The sequence below is a fragment of the Anser anser genome (assembly GCF_964211835.1).
Source record: "Anser anser genome assembly, chromosome: 39".
In the NCBI taxonomy this organism is placed as follows: domain Eukaryota; kingdom Metazoa; phylum Chordata; class Aves; order Anseriformes; family Anatidae; genus Anser; species Anser anser.
In genome coordinates this window covers 64558-82540 of record NC_139760.1, presented here as the reverse complement: position 1 = coordinate 82540, position 17983 = coordinate 64558, and the positions used below count along the sequence as shown (strand labels likewise).

Genomic DNA, 17983 nt, shown 5'->3' with positions numbered 1-17983 from the left:
TTATCTGCCATTTTAATTACCCTCGGGGACCGGGGGGTGGCGCTGCGGCTCCCCCTGTAACGTACATGGGTCACCCCCCCCCGCGCTCGCACTTGGTACGGTCCGAGCCGCCCCTCAGGCGTTGCAGAGGGAGGGGGCGGGAGCGCCAAGGGTCCCGTGGCTCGCTCTCATTGGCCAGCCCGCGCGGCTCTTAGCCAATCAGAAAAATCTCCCGCGCGGCTGTTGCTAAGAGGAAGGGAGACGGGGGGGGGCGATGAGCTGAGCTCGGCCTCAGCCCGCTGCTTTCCCCTCACAGATCTCAGCCTATCAACAACGCCTCCCCTTCCGTTTCGCTCTTCTGATTGGCTGGCGTCGCTTGCAGTCCCGCCTTCGCGGCTTTGACTGACAGCGAGGCCTGAGGAGAGAGGGGTGGGGCGGGCGGCTTCTTCCTACTCCGCCTCTGATTGGCCGGCGGCGTGGGTGGGCGGCCTATAGATAGGCGGATGCCGGCCGGGGGCGGGGTTAACCTGGTCCCGCCTCTCGCCCCGCCCCGCGCGGTCTGGTCAGGTGAGAGGAGGGGAAGGGCGGGAAAAGCGCGAGGCGGGAAAACGCCTGGGCGTCGTCGCTGCCTCTGAGGTGCTTTCTTTCCCCTTTATTTTCTGAGAGAAAAAAGGGGGATTTTTGAGGTAAATTTACCGTCTATCCTCCCCCAGCCCACCTGCGGGGGGCTGAGCTCAGGTGGTGCAAGGTGAAAATAGCCCCGTAAGTCTTTTTATTTTCACTGTACATGGTGCATCTCGTCTCTCTCCCGCCGAGGGAAGGGGGACCCCGGTGGTTTTCTGAGGGGGAAAAAAGCTGTGAGGGCTCTGCTGTTCCTGTGCATTAAGGTATGGTGAAGTGCAGCACTTTAGCCCTCTCCTCCTGCCTTTAAAAAAAATAAAAGGTGTTTTTCCCCTTTTTTTCTCAATAGTTGGTGGAGTGGCTGCTGTTTGCCCTTCAGCAAGGGGCTACAAGAGGCGTCCCCTCTCCTGGCCGCCACCATCAAAACTAAAATCACTTTATTTGAGGTTAGGTGCTGGGAGAGGCAATGAAACCTGCACAAATGAGGTGTTTTCTTGCTTTTTATTGGAGATGAGCCCAGTTCTATTTTGGGGGGGGGGGGGGGGTTGAATTAGTTGTCCTTATTGCTGCTTTGGCCCAGATGGGAGCTGCTTTAACCCCAAACTGCTTCCTTTATTGTTTTTCAACCCTTTTCAGCATCAGACTCTGGTACCCGGAAAGATTGTTTGAATGCCTCAAAGGTTAGGATTCACTTGGTGTTTACTCCCCTGGTTAAAATACGTGCATTTTATGATTAAAGTTTTGATTAAAACAGTTATTTTAACAAAATATCTGTTCTTTTAACAAAGTATCAGATAAATCCCCTACTGCGGAGGGAATAGCATCCTTCTGCCCTTCCAATTTTCTGAATCCTTCAAAGCACTTAAATCAGGAGTCCTGGCTTTAAAAAAACATATTTTTTTCTAGTAATTGCAGCTCTAATTTTCCTAGCAGGTGCCTTTTGAGGTGTTTTGGGGCTCTTTAAAGAGTATTTTGCCACCTTGGGCTCGCTAGAGCTGGTGGCGAGGCAGCAGCTGGGTGTGCTCCGCACCCCTTTAGCAAGAAAAAGGAGCTCCCGAAGACCATTGCACTCTTAAAATAACACAAAGAATACTGAAATAACGACATCAAAGCAACAAACCAGTGAAATAGTGGGGAAAAAACACAGGTTGCTGGAAAGATGGGAGCAAGGAGGTTAGGTACGGAGCTGCATGTGAGGTGCAAGAGTGGGAAATTAGTGGGACAAAACACCCTACAAAGGTGTTTTTCTGCCTTAAAAAATACCCCAAAACGTCAAAACATACCCAAAAATGTCAGCTGGAGAATCAAAATACTTATGTGTGTATATATATTTCTCTTTCGTTGTTTCTGGGAAACCAGGCAGTGATGTGTGCCACTCTGTTTTGGGTCCAGAAAAGGGCATTTCTGCACTCTCCTTGTAGCACAGGGGAATAAGAAGGAGTTAAATCTGAATTTGTTAAAAACGTGATGCTTTTTTTTTTTCTCTATACCTATTTTTTTTCTCTAAAGCTACTTAAAGGACGGGAGAAAAGCCACTCAGTGCAGCTCACCTGTTCACGCCTGCCATGGTTCTACCCAGTTTTGGGCTGTTTATTCAGGGGAAAAAAAAAACTAATTTTTTTTTGCGGCCTGAAGTGGCTGAAAAGGGCTGTGGAGCCCTAAAATTATATTTTGGGGGGAGGTTGGGTCAGTTTGAGGGGTCTGGGCTGGGGGAATTTGGGAGGTTTTGGGGCTATTTGAGGGGACTGATCTGGGGGAATTTGGGAGGTTTTGGGGCTATTTGAGGGGACTGATCTGGGGGAATTTGGGAGGTTTTGGGGCTATTTGAGGGGACTGATCTGGGGGAATTTGGGAGGTTTTGGGGCTGTTTGAGGGGACTGATCTGGGGGAATTTGGGAGGTTTTGGGGCTATTTGAGGGGACTGATCTGGGGGAATTTGGGAGGTTTTGGGGCTATTTGAGGGGTCTGGGTTGGGGGAATTTGGGAGGTTTTGGGGCTGTTTGAGGGGTCTGGGTTGGGGGAATTTGGGAGGTTTTGGGGCTATTTGAGGGGACTGATCTGGGGGAATTTGGGAGGTTTTGGGGCTATTTGAGGGGACTGATCTGGGGGAATTTGGAAGGTTTTGGGGCTGTTTGAGGGGTCTGGCGGGGGGGGCTGGTTTTTAAAGGGGATTTGGGTGGGGGGCTGGCTTGGGGGGGACACCTCTGACTTTTGGGGGGGGCCTTGGGGTGTCAGGTCCATCTTGGGGGCAACCCTGGGTTATTTCCCCACACAGCTACCACCCCCGTGGCGCCATGAAGCAGCCCCCCAGCCTCACCCCCCCTCCAGCCTCCCCCCCCTTGGGGGGGCAGCAGTGCAGCGGGAGACCCCCCCCAGCCTGGGGGGCCTGCGGGCAGCCCCCGACCCCCGCCAGCGCCCCGCGGAGCCTCCACCTGCACCGCCAGGAGCGGGAAGCCTTCTTCAGCCTCCTGGGTAAGGGCAAAAACACCCAAATCCCAAGAAAACTACCCAAAACTCCCTCTTTTTTTTTTTAATGTATGGGGTGTGTTCTGCAGCATTATTTTTAAATAGTTGATTTTGTTTCCGTCTCGTTACAGAAGATGACGTGGTGCAGGAGTTCCTCTCAACAGATGTCTGCTATAGGATTTCTGATAAGGTCGGTCGGCCCCAAATGCAACTACCTTGGGGTTTGGGCCAAAATTGCCACTGGTTTTGGTCCCGTTTGGGGTATTCTGACCAAAACTGCTGCTGATTTGGTGCCATTCTTGACAGTTTTAGTCAAAAAACACACTGGTTTTGTCCAGTTCTGGGGGGTTTTTGACCAAAACTGCCTCTGGTTTGGTCCTGTTTCTGTGTTTTGACCAAAACAGTTGCTGGTTTGGTCCTGGTTTTGGCCATTTTAGTCAAAAAGAAAAAAAAAAAAACACTGATTTTTGTCTGGTTTTTGTGTTTTTTGATTAAAACCGTGGCTGGTTTGCTCCAGTTTTTTGTGGTTTTTGGCTAAAACTGCTATGGTTTGCTCCCGTTTTTTTTGACTAAAACCACCACGATTCAGTTCCAGCTTTTTGACCCAAACCCGCCGCTTTTTGGTGCCCGTTTTTGACTAAAACCTCCTTTTTTCCGCTGCCCCCCAGTACCTGCTGGCGATGGCGCTGACGTACTTCAAGCGCGCCGGGCTGCCCACGGCCGAGTACACCCGCATCAACCTCTTCACTGCCCTGTACGTTCATTAAGCCCTAACGACACCCTTCCCTAATCCCCTCGTTGACCAAAACGCCCCGATTTCACCCCGTTTTCCCCCCTAGGTACCTGGCGAACGACATGGAGGAGGACGATGAGGAGCAGAAGTACGAGATCTTCCCCTGGGCGCTGGGGCCGGGCTGGCGCCGGCTCTTTCCCCGCTTCTTGCGCCGCCGCGACCGCCTCTGGGCCCGCATGAGCTACCGGGCAGCCGTCAGCCGGCACTGCTGCGAGGAGGTCAGTGAGGTGCCAAAATCCCCTCGTTTGGCCCCAAAAAAATCCCCCAACCACCATCACAACGGGGGAAGGATCGACGAGAGATGGGGTCCTGCGGCTTCGCTGCTTGGCTGTGGTGGAGCTGTCCATTCCCCGCAGCTTTTCGCTTAAAAACGTCGCTTTTTGAAACCAGGTTCATTTTAAAAGGCTTTGCTCAAAGCGTGCTTCTCTTAAACCCTATTTTTGTTTTTGAAACTTTAATTTTAATCCTTAAAAAATGATTTCTGGGGGTTCCATGCTCCCAACCCAGCAGCGAACCCCTCACCGTGCCACCAGTGCACTCATGCCAGCTCCCCAGCAGCACTCTTCTCCCCAAACCCTGCCTGTTTTGCCCCAAACCATACATTTTTCTCCCTTTTCTCCTCAAATCCTGCCTGTTTTGCCCCAAACTGTACATTTTTCTCCCTTTTCTCCGCAAATCCTGCCTGTTTTGGCCCCAAACCATATATGCTTCTCCCCAAACCGTGCTTGTTTTGCCCCAAACCATGTACTTTTCTCCCCAAACCGTATGTTTTTCTCCCAAAACCCTGCCTGTGTTGCCCCTAACCATATACTTTTCATGCCAAACCACGCATTTTTCTCCCAAACCCTGCCTGTTGTGCCCGAAACCGTGCATTTCTCTCCCCAAACTGTGTTTTTCTCCCCAAACCCTGCCTATTTTGCCCCAAATTGTGCATTTCTCTCCCTTTTCTGCCCGAACCCTGCACTTTTGCCCCGCAACCCTGCGTGTTTTGCCCCAAACCGTGCATTTTTCTCCCTTTTCTCCCCGAACCCTGCCTGTTTTGCCCCAAACCGTGCATTTTTCTCCTTTTTCTCCCCAAACCCTGCGTGTTTTGCCCCAAATTGTGCATTTCTCTCCCTTTTCTGCCCAAACCCTGCACTTTTGCCCTGCAACCCTGCGTGTTTTGCCCCAAACCGTGCATTTTTCTCCCTTTTCTCCCCGAACCCTGCCTGTTTTGCCCCAAACCGTCCGTTTTTCTCCCCAAACCCCCTCCCCGCCCGCAGATCATGGCGACGGAGCCCTCGCACTGGGCCTGGCTGCGCGAGCGCCGCCCGCACCACAGCGGGGCCATCCGCAGCTACACCGGGGACCCCCGGCCCCGCGCCCCCCTGCCGCCCCCCCGGGAGGAAGAGGAGGAGGAAGAGGATGAAGATGAAGACGAAGACCAAGGCCTGGCGCCTGCTGTCCTCATCCTCCCCCTGCAGCCCCCCCCCGACTGCGCCGAAACCCGCTGAGCGCCCAAAATTCGGGGCGTGACGGGCTCAGGGCCGCCTTCACCGCGTTCTTCTCACAGTTTGCCCGAAATTTGGGCTTTTTAACTCAAAATGCGTCTCTGCTCACTGAGCTGCTCACGTGCGGCGCTAACTTGGCCGTTTCAGGGTGTTCTCCCCTTATTTTGCCCACTTTTCCAATGAATTTAACCCAAATCCTTTGCTGTAAGTACCACCTGCTGCTGTTGCTACCCCACACCACAACCGACACCCATTTTTGCTGTTTTTTGCCCCAAAACTCCCCCTTCTTGTTACGAGCCTGGAGTCAGGGGGTGCAGCGAGGGGCTGCAGCATGTTTGGTGCAAAAAGGGGTGAAAACGGGCAACGCGAAGCACTCAACTGTTATTTTTGCGTTGCGGGGGGGCAGAATGGGAGGGGAGCTGCAGGTGCTGCCAAAAAAGGGCCCCCGAATTTTGGTGGAAAAGGGGAAAAAGGAGTGGGGCGGGGCCGTAACCGCCTGTTTTTGCTCGGCAGGGCCCCGCCGCTGTGAAGCCCCCGGGAGGGAGCGGCGCCGTGGGTTCAGGTAGGGGTGGGCGGTGCTGTTACGTGTTACACATATGTTACACACATGTCACATGCGTGTGCTGGCCCTCCACGTGTCCCCTTCACAGCCAAGCCTGGTGCACACGCGTGTCACAGGCTCACACGTGTGTTAGAGACTCACATGTCCCGGAGTCACGGGTGTCATGGCCTTGCACACGCGTGTCCCAGGCTCACATACATGTTACAGGCTGCCACATAAGTGTTACAGACTCACATGTCCCAGATTTGTGTGTCCCAGCCCGCACACGCCTCCAACATGCGTGTCCCAGCCCACACACCTCCCACACGTGTGTCCCAGCCTGACACACGCCTCCCATACACGTGTCCCAGCCCACACACCCCTCCCACACGCGTGTCCCAGCCCCACACACCTCCCACACACGTGTCCTGGCCCCACACACGCCTCCCACACACGTGTCCTGGCCCCACACACGCCTCACACACACGTGTCCTGGCCTCACACACGCCTCACACATGCGTGTCCCTGCCCCACACACGCCTCCCACACACGTGTCCCACTCTCCACACACCTCCCACACGCGTGTCCCAGCCCACACACGCCTCCCACACGCGTGTCCCAGCCCACACACACCTCCCACACATGTGTCCCACCCTCCACACACCTCCCACACGCGTGTCCTGGCCCCACACACGCCTTCCACACATATGTCCCAGCCCCACACACGCCTCCCACACACGTGTCCCAGCCCACACACGCCTCCCACACGCGTGTCCCAGCCCACACACACCTCCCACACACGTGTCCCGCCCTCCACACACCTCCCACACGTGTGTCCCAGCCCCACACATGCCTCCCACACGCGTGTCCTACCCTCCACATGCCTCCCACACGTGTGTTCCACTCTCCACACACCTCCCACACGCGTGTCCCGGCCCACACACACCTCCCACACGCGTCCCGACCCCACACACCTCCCACACGCGTGTCCCAGCCCACACACACCTCCCACACACGTGTCCCGCCCTCCACACACCTCCCACACGCGTGTCCTTGCCCCACACACACCTCCCACACGCGTGTCCCGGCCCCACACACCTCCCACACGCGTGTCCCGACCCCACACACACCTCCCACATGCGTGTCCCGGCCCCACACACACCTCCCACACGCATGTCCCAGCCCCACACACGCCTCCCACACGCGTGTCCCGGCCCCACACACCTCCCACACGCGTGTCCCGACCCCACACACCTCCCACACGCGTGTCCCAGCCCACACACACCTCCCACACGCGTGTCCCGGCCCCACACACACCTCCCACACGCGTGTCCCGGCCCCACACACCTCCCACACGCGTGTCCCGACCCCACACACACCTCCCACATGCGTGTCCCGGCCCCACACACACCTCCCACACGCATGTCCCAGCCCCACACACGCCTCCCACACGCGTGTCCCGGCCCCACACACCTCCCACACGCGTGTCCCGACCCCACACACCTCCCACACGCGTGTCCCAGCCCACACACGCCTCCCACACGCGTGTCCCGGCCCCACACACGCCTCCCACACGCGTGTCCCGGCCCCACACACCTCCCACACGCGTGTCCCGGCCCCACACCCCTCCCACACGCGTGTCCCAGCCCCACACACGCCTCCCACACGTGTGTCCCGGCCCCGCACACGCCTCCCACACGCGTGTCCCAGCCCACACACGCCTCCCACACGCGTGTCCCAGCCCCACACACGCCTCCCACACGCGTGCCCCAGCCCACACACGCCTCCCACACGCGTGTCCCAGCCCACACACGCCTCCCACACGCGTGTCCCGGCCCCACACACGCCTCCCACACGCGTGTCCCGGCCCCACACACGCGAGTCGCGCGGCGCCACCCCCGTCCCTGCTCCCCCCCCCCACCCCTGCAGCACTGCGGACCAAAACCCGCAGCAGCGGCCGCACCCAAAACCCCCAGAACCCACCCCAAAGCCCTTCCCCTTCCCCCCCCTCCCACCTCAGCACCCCCAAAATCCCCTTTTTTCACCCCGTTTCCCCCTTTTCCCCCCCCACCCTCGTCTCCTCGAGGGAGGAGCTGGCAGGGAGGAGCCTCGGCGGAGGCCCGGCCTCGCCTCCCAGCTCCAGGAAGCCTTTGGGGCGCTTTCGGGTCCTTTTCCTTTCAGTTTTTCCCGTTTGGGGCGGTTTTACCCAAAAGCGGCGACTTTGGCGGCGCTCCCCCCTTCCCCTCTCCCCCCTTCCCCCAAATCGAGGTACGTCCCTGTCCTTCCCCCCCGCACCCCACCCCAAAAAACAAACCCCGGGCAGGGGGACGGGCGCGATCGCTCCCCGCTCGCCAACTCGCTTACACAACTCCGCTCGCCGCCAAATTGGGGCGGAAAAGGGCAAAAGCGGGCAAAACCGGGGTGGGGGGAGGGAGAAAAACCCCAAATCGGGGCCTTCTGGGGGCTGCTTCCCCCGCAGAGGGGGGAGCTCTGGTTGAATCGGGAAACTTTTGTTGTTTTTGTTTTTTTTGTCGGGGGATTTGAGCCTGTTTTGGGGAGAAACGAGAGGGATTTGGGCTTTGGAGGGTTTCCCCTCGGGATTTAGCGTTTTTTTTTTTGGGGTGGGGGCTTTTGGGGTCGTTTTCCCCTGACGGGAGGCGAAGCGGCCGCCGCCGGTTGAGCCCTCACCCTGCGGCACCTGCCGGGACGCTTCCTCCCCAAACCGGGCTGAAAACAAGTGGGTTTGGGTCCCTTCGCCCCCCAAAAACACCCGGGGAGGGGTGGGGGGCTTCGTTAATGAGTGCTCGTTAACGGGGAGCTCGTTAACGGGGCGTTGGGGGGGTGTAAGGGGCTGGGGCACGCTAGGCCCCACGTTCCTCTGGGGGGGGGGGGGGGTTGAGGCTTCCCCCCCCTCATTTTGGGGTCAATTTAGGGGGGTTTGGGGGGGTTTAATCGCTGCTTTCGGGGCACGCCGGGCTGCGGGGTCACCAACCTGCCTCTCGCCTTCCTGCAGCGCTAATTAAGCCCTCCGGTCCTTAATTAAGTTCCCCTGCTCCTTAATTAAGCCTCCCCAGTCCTTAACTCAGCCTCCCAGTTCTTAATTAAGCCTCCCCCCCCGGACCTTAATGAAGCCCCCCAGTCCTTAATGAAGCCCCCCCAGTCCTTCATTAATGTCCCAGTCCTTCATTAAGCCCCCCAGTCATTAATGAAGACCCCCCCAGTCCTTAATTAGACCCCCTAGTCCTTAATTAGGCCCCCCAGTCCTTCAGGAAGCCCCCCAAGTCCTTAATTAAGATCCCAATCCTTAATTAAGCGCCCCCAGTCCTTATTGAAGACCCTTCAGTCCTTAATTAACCCCTGAGTCCTTAATGAACTCCCCTCAGTCCTTAATTAACTGTCCCAGTCCTTAACGAAGCCCCCAACTTCTTAAGGAAGCCCCCAACTCCTTAACCCCCCCCCCCCCAGTCATTTGTGAACCCCTCCAGACCTTAATCACCCCCCCCCTCAGGCTTTAATTAAACCCCCAAAGCTTTAATTAACCCCCCTAGGCCTTAATTAAACTCCCGGAAGCTTAATTACGCCCTTCGCAGCTCTAACGGGCGCAGGGAGCGGCCGTGACACACGCCCAGACTCGCCAGACCCGTTCTTTTGGGGCCGTTTCCCCTCCCTTTTGGGGCCGTTTCCCCTCCTTTTGGGGCCTAGTTTTTTTTTTCCCCCTTTTTGCTTTTTCTGGGTACTTTTTACGCGGCGTTCACAAGGTTATACCGCTCAACTCGCAGCCCCTTTTCCCCCAAAATCTCATTGTTTTCCCCAAAACGAGCTCGTAATGGATGCTCAGGCGCTACCACAACCCACCCAGCCGCGTTTTTTGGGGGGAGAAAAGGCAGAAATAGGGAAAACCAAAAACCCTAATAACTCCTTTTTCTTCCCAGGCGCTCCCAGCTGTGACCCCAAAGCGGACTAAAACGCCCCCAAAAACCCCAAAACGCTCTCCAGCCCCGCCGGCTGGGGGCCAGCAGCCCTCGTTAGCCCTCTTGAGGCTAATTACCAGGGTATTAACGAGCACGGAGAGACGCGGCTTTAATTGGGGGCTCCTCGTTTGCTCCTGAATCGGGGAAAGTGAAACGTCCGGATTTTAATCGGGGCTCGGCTCCGGGATTTGGGGGAGAATTGGGGCAATCAAAATCCCAGTGTTTTAATTTGGGGCTCCCACTTTTCTCCCCAAATCAGGGAAATCAAAACTTCGGTGTTTTATTTTGGGGCTCGCTCTTTGGTCCCAAATTGGGGAAATCGAAATCCCAGTGCTTTAATTCGGGGCTCGTCCTCTTCTCCCCAAATTGGGGAAAACAAAATGTTGGTGTTTTAATTTGGGGCTCATCCTCGGCTCCCCAAATTGGGGAACAATTCGGGGGAAACCAAATCCCGGTGTTTTAATTTGGGGCTCATCCTCGGCTCCCCAAATTGGGGAACAAATCGGGGGAAACCAAATCCTGGTGTTCTAATTCGGGGCTCATCCTCAGCTCCATAAATTGGGGAAGAAATCGGGGAAAACCAAATCCCGGTGTTCTAATTCGGAGCTCATCCTCGGCTCCCCAAACTGGGGAAATCAAAATATCGATGTTTGAATTTGGGCCTCCTGCTTTCCTCCTTTAAACAAGGAAAACGGAGCGTCGGTCTTTTAATTCGGGGCTCATCCTCAGCTCCATAAATTGGGGAAGAAATCAGGGAAAACCAAATCCCGGTGTTTTAATTCGGGGCTCATCCTCGGCTCCATAAATTGGGGAACAATTTGGGGAAAACCAAATCCCGGTGTTTTAATTCGGGGCTCATCCTCGGCTCCATAAATTGGGGAACAATTCGGGGAAAACCAAATCCCGGTCTTTTAATTTGGGGCTCATCCTCGGCTGCCCAAATTGGGGAGCAATTCGGGGAAAACCAAATCCCGGTCTTTTAATTCGGGGCTCATCCTCGGCTGCCCAAATCGGGGAACAAATCGGGGGAAACCAAATCCCGCTGCCTCGACCCGGGGCCCATCCTCGGCTCCTGGATCTCTCGAACCCAGACGCCGAGGGCTCAGGTTCCCCCGTTTCCCCCCGGCAGGATGGCGGAGGCGCCGGTGGTGCCGGTGTACTGCACGGGCGTCTCGGCGCAGGTGCAGCGGGAGCGGGCGAAGGCGCTGGGGCTGGGCCGCCACGAGAACGCCGTGCGCTACCAGGGCCAGGACTTCGCCGCGCTGCGCGACGCCTGCCTGCGCTCCGGCTCCCTCTTCCGCGACGACGCCTTCCCCCCGGCCCCGGCCTCGCTCGGCTTCAAGGAGCTCGGCCCCGGCTCCTCCAAAACCCGCGGCGTGCAGTGGATGAGGCCCACGGTGAGCAAACCCTCAGTTTTTTCTGTTTTTATCCTGAAAAACACGCATTTCCTGATTTTGGGGCCGTTGCCTTCTCTTTTCGCCACCCAGGAGCTGTGCTCGCGCCCGCAGTTCATCGTGGACGGGGCCACGCGCACCGATATCTGCCAGGGAGCGCTGGGTAAGTGCCTTTAACTCCTTTTTTTTTTTTTTTTTTAATCTTTTCCTCACTTTTTTTGCCTCAAATCAGGGAATTTTAGGGTTGTTTTCCACCGCGGTGCCGCCGCCGGAGCGGGCTCGGTCACATTAAACAGGTTCAGCCGCGACGGGGACGGCCGCAACCTCCCCTGAGTGCCCCTAACGGATCTCTGGGGCCGAGGGAAAGCTATGGGGCGGCCGGAAAAAGGCGTTTTTTCCCCCAAAACCCCCGCAGGTGACTGCTGGCTGCTGGCGGCCATCGCCTCGCTGACGCTGAACGAAACCATCCTGCACCGCGTGGTGCCGCACGGGCAGAGCTTCCAGCACGGCTACGCCGGCATCTTCCACTTCCAGGTGGGGCTCCCTTAACGCTGCCGACACCAAAACGGCCGCTTTCTGCCCCGAAACAACCCCCGGGTCCCCCCTCCCGGCACCGCGGCGCCCCCAAAATGGTGATTTTCCCCTAAAAAAAGGCCGGTTTGGGACCGGCGATCGCCGTCAGGGCTCAGTTTTCTCTGTTTGATCGGGATTTATAAAGCGGCGTGAGGTGTTTTTGTTTTTGTTTTTTTTTTTGAATTACCGTTGGCGGCAGGAACAAGGGGGACCCCCAGCGCCCCCCTGGGGTTGTGGGGGGCCATCTTCGGCCTCGCCTTCCTCTTCCTCCTCCTCCTCTTCCTCCTAGATCTGGCAGTTCGGCGAGTGGCTGGACGTGGTGGTGGACGACTACCTGCCCACCAAGGACGGCAAGCTGCTCTTCGTCCACTCCGCCGAGGGCACTGAGTTCTGGAGCGCCTTGCTGGAGAAAGCCTACGCCAAGTACGCCTTCCCTCTTCCCCCCCCCCCATCCTCGTTTTGGGGCGAAAAAGCCCCGAAACGGCTCACTCGCCCCCTGCCTCGTAGGGTGAACGGCTGCTACGAGGCGCTGTCGGGCGGCAGCACCTCGGAGGGCTTCGAGGATTTCACCGGTGGCGTGACCGAGTGGTACGACCTGCGCAAGCCGCCCCGAGACCTCTACCAAATCATCCTCAAGGCGCTGGAGCGGGGCTCCTTGCTCGGCTGCTCCATCGACGTCAGTCTCCCGCCGCGTTTCGGGGTGAAAAAAGGCGGTTTTTGGGGTGTGGGGGGAGGGGGGCGCGACGCCGGAACGGGGTCGTTTGCTTGGTCCCTCGCAGATAACGAGCGCCTTCGACATGGAGGCGGTGACGTTCAAGAAGCTGGTGAAGGGGCACGCCTACTCGGTGACGGGAGCCAGGCAGGTGAGAGCCGGCGCCGTTTTGGGTCAAAACTGGGGCTTTCTGGGTCAAAATTGGCGCTTTTTGGGTTGAATTACAGTCTCTCGGGGCCAAAACAGGGGTTTTTGGGGTTGAAATAGGTACTTTTTGCATCGAAGTTGGCACTTCTAGGGTTGAAGTCGGCATTTCGTGTTGAAATCGGGGCTTTTGGGATCGAAATTGGGGCTTTTAGGGTCAATGTTGGTGCACTTTGGGTCAAAATTGGGGCCTGTGGGGTTGAATTAGGGTTTCTTGGGGCTGAAGTTGGGGCTTTTGAGGTCAAAGTTGGCACTTTTAGGGTCAAACTTGGCGCTCTTTGCGTCAAAAGTGGGGCTTTTAGGGTCAAAGGTGGGGCCTGTGGGATTGAAATGGGGGCTTCTTGGCTTGAAAATGATGTTTTGGGGTCAAAAGTGGGGCTTTTTGAGTCAAAGTTGGGGCTTTTAGGATTGAAGTTGACATTTTGGGTTGAAAATGACACTTATTGAGTCAAAGGTGGGGCTTTTGGGGTCAAAGCTGGCACTTCTAGGGTTGAAGTTGGTGCTCTTTGGGCCGAAAGTGGCGCTTTTGGGGCTGAAAGTGGCGCTTTTTGCGCCTGAACTGTCTCTTTTGGGCCAAAACGGGCCCGTTTTGGGTCAACATCATCACTTTTTGGGCCTGACGCCTCCCTTTGCAGATCAACTACCGCGGCCAAGCCCTGGACCTGATCCGCATGCGCAACCCCTGGGGTGAGGTGGAGTGGACGGGGCCCTGGAGCGACAAGTAAGCCCCCCCACCCGCCCCGAGCGCCTTCGTTAGCGCTAATTAACGAAGTGGCCTTGTGGGGTTTCACCTTTCCCCCCTCTCTCCCGCAGCTCGTCCGAGTGGAACGCGGTGGAGCCAGCGCTGAGGCAGCAGCTGATGGTGAAAATGGAGGACGGCGAATTCTGGTCAGCACCGAAACGGGGCAAAAAAACCCCAAAGCGGCCGCTTTGAGCCGGAGGATGGGGGGGGGACGAACCTTCCTCCTCCTCCTCCCCCCCAAGGATGGCTTTCCGGGATTTCCTACGGGAATTCACCCGCCTGGAGATCTGCAACCTCACCCCGGACGCCCTCCAGTCCCGCAAATTCCGCAAGTGGAACACGCGGCTCTACGACGGCACCTGGCGCCGCGGCAGCACGGCCGGCGGCTGCCGCAACTACCCCGGTGCGCCTCCGGCGTGCGAGCCGCCCCCTTCAAACCACCCCCTTGTCTCTGTTTTCACCTTTTTCCCCCTTTTTTTCCCCCCCTCCCGCAGCCACTTTTTGGATCAACCCGCAGTTCAAGATCCAGCTGGAGGAGGTGGACGACGACGGGGACGAGGCGGGCGGGCGGGAGCCGGGCTGCAGCTTCCTGCTGGCGCTGATGCAGAAGCACCGGCGCCGCGAGCGCCGCTACGGCAAGGACATGGAGACCATCGGCTTCGCTGTCTACGAGGTACCCGTGGCACCCCCAGTGGCCCCCCGGTGTCACCGGCGTCCCCCGGTGTCGCCACCAGCCTCATCTCTTGCGCCCCGTCCCCACAGGTCCCTCCGGAGGTGGGTGCGACGCCGCCGGCACCCGGAGCAGCGGCCGAGAGCGAAACGGGAAAGCACGTGGGGGGGTTTGGGGGGGGGGGGTTGGGGGGCGTTTGGGGACACGTTTGGGGTGGTTTCGGGGGTGTATGGGGTGTTTGCGGGCATACGGGGTGGTTTTAGGCGCGTTTGGGGTGTTTTGGGGGGGTTTGGGGCCATTTGAGGAGCGTTTTGGGTGTTTCTGGGGATGTTCGGATGTTTGGGGGCATTTCGGGGTGTGTTTGGGGTTTTTGGGGGGCATTTGAGGAGCGTTTGGGATGTTACGGGTTTTTTGGGGATGTTTAGGATGTTTTGAGGGCCATTTGGGATGTTTTGGGGGCATTTAGGGTGTATTTAGGATGTTTTGGGGGCCATTTGGGGTGTTTAGGGGTTAGTTTGGGGAGCATTTAGGGTGTTCCTGGGGCTGTTCGCAGTGTTTTGAGAGCATTTGGGGCGCTTGGGGTGGTTTTGGGGTCCGTTTGGGTGTTTTTGGAGGCATTTGGGGTATTTTGGGGGACATTTGTGAGCGTTGGGGGCATTTCTGGGGTCATTCGGTGAAGTCTGGGGGGCACTTTGTGCATTTTGGGCGTTTCTGGGGGCGTCTTGGGCGTTTCTGAGAGCATTTTGGGTGTTTTTGGGGGCATTTGGGGCCCATTTTGTGCATTTTGGGGGCATTTGGAGCCTTTCGGGGCGCGTTTTGGGCATTCGGGGGCCGTTTAGGGCCAGTTTTGGGCGCGATCCGGGCCTTTTCTGACTTCTGCCCCCCTTTCCCCCCCCGCGGCAGCTGGCGGGGCAGTCGGGCGTGCACCTCAAGCGGGATTTCTTCCTGGCCAACGCGTCGCGCGCCCGCTCGGAGCAGTTCATCAACCTGCGCGAGGTGAGCACCCGCTTCCGCCTGCCGCCCGGCGAGTACATCGTCGTGCCCTCCACCTTCGAGCCCAACAAGGAGGGCGACTTCGTCCTCCGCGTCTTCTCCGAGAAGAGAGCCGACACTGAGTAAGCGGCCTCGTTAGCGGCGCCTCGTTAGCGGCGCCCCGTTAGCGCTAGCGACCCCGCTCCCCAACGGCCCCCATCCCCCTTTTTTTTTCCCTCCCCCCCGCAGGGAAATGGATGACAAGATCCAGGCGACGCTGCCGGACGAGGTGAGGATCCCCCGAACGATGCTACCCCTTCCTCCCCCTCACCCCTTTGACCCAAAACCGCCCTTTTTTCCCCCAGAAAGTGCTCTCGGAAAGCGAGATCGACGCCAACTTCAAGCAGCTCTTCAAGCAGCTCGCGGGGCCGGTAAGGGGAACGCGGGGAGCGCGGCGCGGGGGGCGCGGGGCCGACACCAACCGCCCCCATTTCCCCCCACCCAGGACATGGAAATCAGCGTCACCGAGCTTCAGACCATCCTCAACCGCATCATCGGCAAACGTAAGCCCCAAACGGGGGGATTTTGACCAAAAATGCGCGGTTTGGCCCCCAAAAAAACTTATAACGGGGGGTTCCGAACGGGGCCGAGCCGCCATTTCATGACACCGAGCGCGTTCTTGGCCCCGTAGATAAGGATCTCCGCACCAAAGGCTTCAGCATCGAGTCGTGCCGCAGCATGGTCAACCTCATGGACGTATCCTCCCCGACGCCTCCTTGGGGGGTCCCAAAAAAGGCCTTTTTTCCCCCAAAACGCCCCCGAAGCCCAGGCGCTTTTCCTTAACCCCTTCCGACCCCGTAGAAAGACGGCAACGGCAAGCTGGGGCTGGTGGAGTTCAACGTCCTGTGGAACCGAATCCGCAACTACCTGGTGGGTTGGGGGGCTCGGGGCGCAGCGGGACGGCCCCGGGGGGGGCCCTGACCCGTCGTCCCCCCCGTTTTGGGGCATTTTGGGGGTTTTTGGGTCGGCGGGCAGGCCGTGTTCCGCAAGTTCGACCTGGACAAGTCCGGGAGCATGAGCGCCTACGAGATGCGGATGGCGCTGGAAGCGGCAGGTAACGCGGCCCTAATTAATTCGGGGCTCGTTAAATCCCGCTGACGTCACCTCCCGCAACGTTTTGGGGACAATCGGGGTTTTTCTTTTTGCCCTAAAAGGGTATAAATTGAACAAAAAGCTGCACGAGCTCATCATCACCCGCTATGCCGAGCCCGACCCTGGCCATCGACTTCGACAACTTCGTCTGCTGCCTCGTGCGCCTGGAGACCATGTTCCGTGAGCGCCGTTTTCCTGCTAAAAACCCCCAGTTTGGCCAACTTTCCCCTCGAAATAATAGGGTTTAGCGGGATACGGTGGAAAACCCTCGAAGCTTAGCAGGAAATTGAAGGATTTCCCGTTTTCCCCCTTAAATCCTGTATTTTTTTTGATTTTTCCCGCTAAATGCTGCGGGGTTTCCGTCTTTCCCCTAATTCCTGCGGGGTTTTTAATGGGTTTTCCCAGAATTTCACAATTTTACCCGATTTAAGAGGAAAAGTTGGGAAATTGCGGGATTTAGCAGAAAAGGGGAGGGGGGGGTGACATTTCACAAATGCTAAACCCAGCCATTATCCCCACCCCTAACATTCCCACCCCATTTCCCACCCTTCCCTGTTCCCCCCCACAATTTCCCTTTTACCCCCTATTCCCCTCAATTTACTCTATTCCCCTCAATTTCCCCAATTTCCCTATTACCCCCCATTCTTCCCACAATTTCCCCTATTTCCCCCAACTTCCCCTATTGCTCCCCTATTTCCCCCAATTTCCCCATTACCCCCAATTTCCCCAAATTTCCCCTATTAATCCCCCCAATTTCCCCAATTTCACCCCATTATCCCCAATTTCCCGTTACCCCTCTATTTCCCCCCCATTTCCCCTATTACCCCCCATTTCTCCCCAATTTCCCCTATTAACCCCATTTCCCCCAGTTTCCCCCAGTTTCCCCCATTAACTCCATTCCCCCCCAAATTTCCCCATTAACCCCATTTCCCCCCTAATTTCCCCCATTCCCCCCAGGCTTCTTCCAGGCGCTGGACGGGACCGTGACGGCGTCGTCACCGTGGGGCTGCTGCAGGTAGGCGCCCCAGCCCCAAACCGGGGGGGTCTCACCCCAAAAAGCCGGGCCGGGCCCCCCCCTGACGCCCCCCCTCCCCCCAGTGGCTGCAGCTCACCATGTTCGCCTGACCTGAGGACGTTTTGGGGGAATTTCTGCGCTTTTGTCGCTCCGCCTGACTTTTTTGGAGGGGGGGGGGGGACAGGTTTTGGGGACCCCCCCCCCCCGGTGCCACAATCAGGGATCTGCCGCCCGCCGGGTGCCAGCGTGGTTCTTCTTATTTTGTACTGTGTGCCCCCCCCGAAAAACCAAAAATCCTATTAAAATTCTTTTTCCTGCTCGTTTTCCCCATTTCTTACACCCCCCCCCCACTTCATTTTGGGGCGCACCCCTGGGAGCTGGGGTCCCTTTTGGGGTCCCCCAGCCCCCTGGACCCCCCCTCAGCCCCCAGATCTCCCCAGGTACCCCAGCCCCCCCCGGGACCCCATAACCCCCCCCACCTTGACCCCATCCCCCGGTCCCAAGAAGCGCCCCTATTAGGGCCGAAAAATTCCCGCCAGTTCTGTCCCTTTAAGAGCCTCGCCCCGCCCCTCCATTCCCATTGGCTACTCTCGCCAGAAATCTGCATAGCCACGCCCCCATCTGGTGCCCCCACTTATCGCCCCGCCCCTCGTTCTCCCGTTGGCTGCTCTCACCCTAAATTTGCATA

General features: G+C 57.7%; 3 protein-coding genes across 3 annotated transcripts in view; 2 read left to right on the top strand and 1 right to left on the bottom strand.

The window, feature by feature from the left end:
* Positions 1-17328, bottom strand: part of FAU (FAU ubiquitin like and ribosomal protein S30 fusion) — a 54377-nt gene extending 37049 nt beyond the window's left edge. Inside the window, exon 1 of the mRNA XM_083815380.1 lies at positions 17318-17328. The gene's annotated coding sequence lies outside the window, so the exon portion shown is untranslated. The remainder of the gene's footprint in view (positions 1-17317) is intronic.
* SPDYC (speedy/RINGO cell cycle regulator family member C) lies at positions 90-5862 on the top strand. Its single transcript, XM_083815376.1, has 8 exons — positions 90-546; positions 1237-1280; positions 2110-2168; positions 2876-3072; positions 3198-3256; positions 3735-3820; positions 3906-4077; positions 5122-5862. Exons 1-8 carry the CDS (start codon positions 483-485, stop codon positions 5350-5352), a joined length of 912 nt encoding a protein of 303 aa, XP_083671502.1. The 5' UTR covers positions 90-482; the 3' UTR covers positions 5353-5862.
* Positions 7999-17624, top strand: CAPN1 (calpain 1). The gene is given in 24 exon segments (XM_083815373.1): positions 7999-8158; positions 10991-11258; positions 11349-11418; positions 11671-11789; positions 12118-12251; positions 12336-12504; positions 12608-12691; positions 13380-13465; positions 13558-13632; positions 13729-13889; positions 13981-14159; positions 14249-14260; positions 15060-15271; positions 15378-15417; positions 15494-15559; positions 15634-15691; positions 15820-15884; positions 15990-16058; positions 16164-16242; positions 16343-16401; positions 16403-16460; positions 17238-17255; positions 17258-17295; positions 17379-17624. Coding segments are annotated over 23 exon segments (2145 nt in total). The 5' UTR covers positions 7999-8158; position 10991; the 3' UTR covers positions 17406-17624.
* The last annotated feature ends 359 nt before the right edge of the window (positions 17625-17983 follow it).

Excerpts from the sequence above, each read along its gene's own strand:
- SPDYC (XM_083815376.1), top strand. The coding sequence starts at position 483 with ATGCCGGCCGGGGGCGGGGTTAACCTGGTCCCGCCTCTCGCCCCGCCC. Across the intron at positions 3,821-3,905 it reads ATCAACCTCTTCACTGCCCT|GTACCTGGCGAACGACATGG; the intron begins GTACGTTCATTA and ends TTTCCCCCCTAG. Across the intron at positions 4,078-5,121 it reads GCCGGCACTGCTGCGAGGAG|ATCATGGCGACGGAGCCCTC; the intron begins GTCAGTGAGGTG and ends CCCCGCCCGCAG.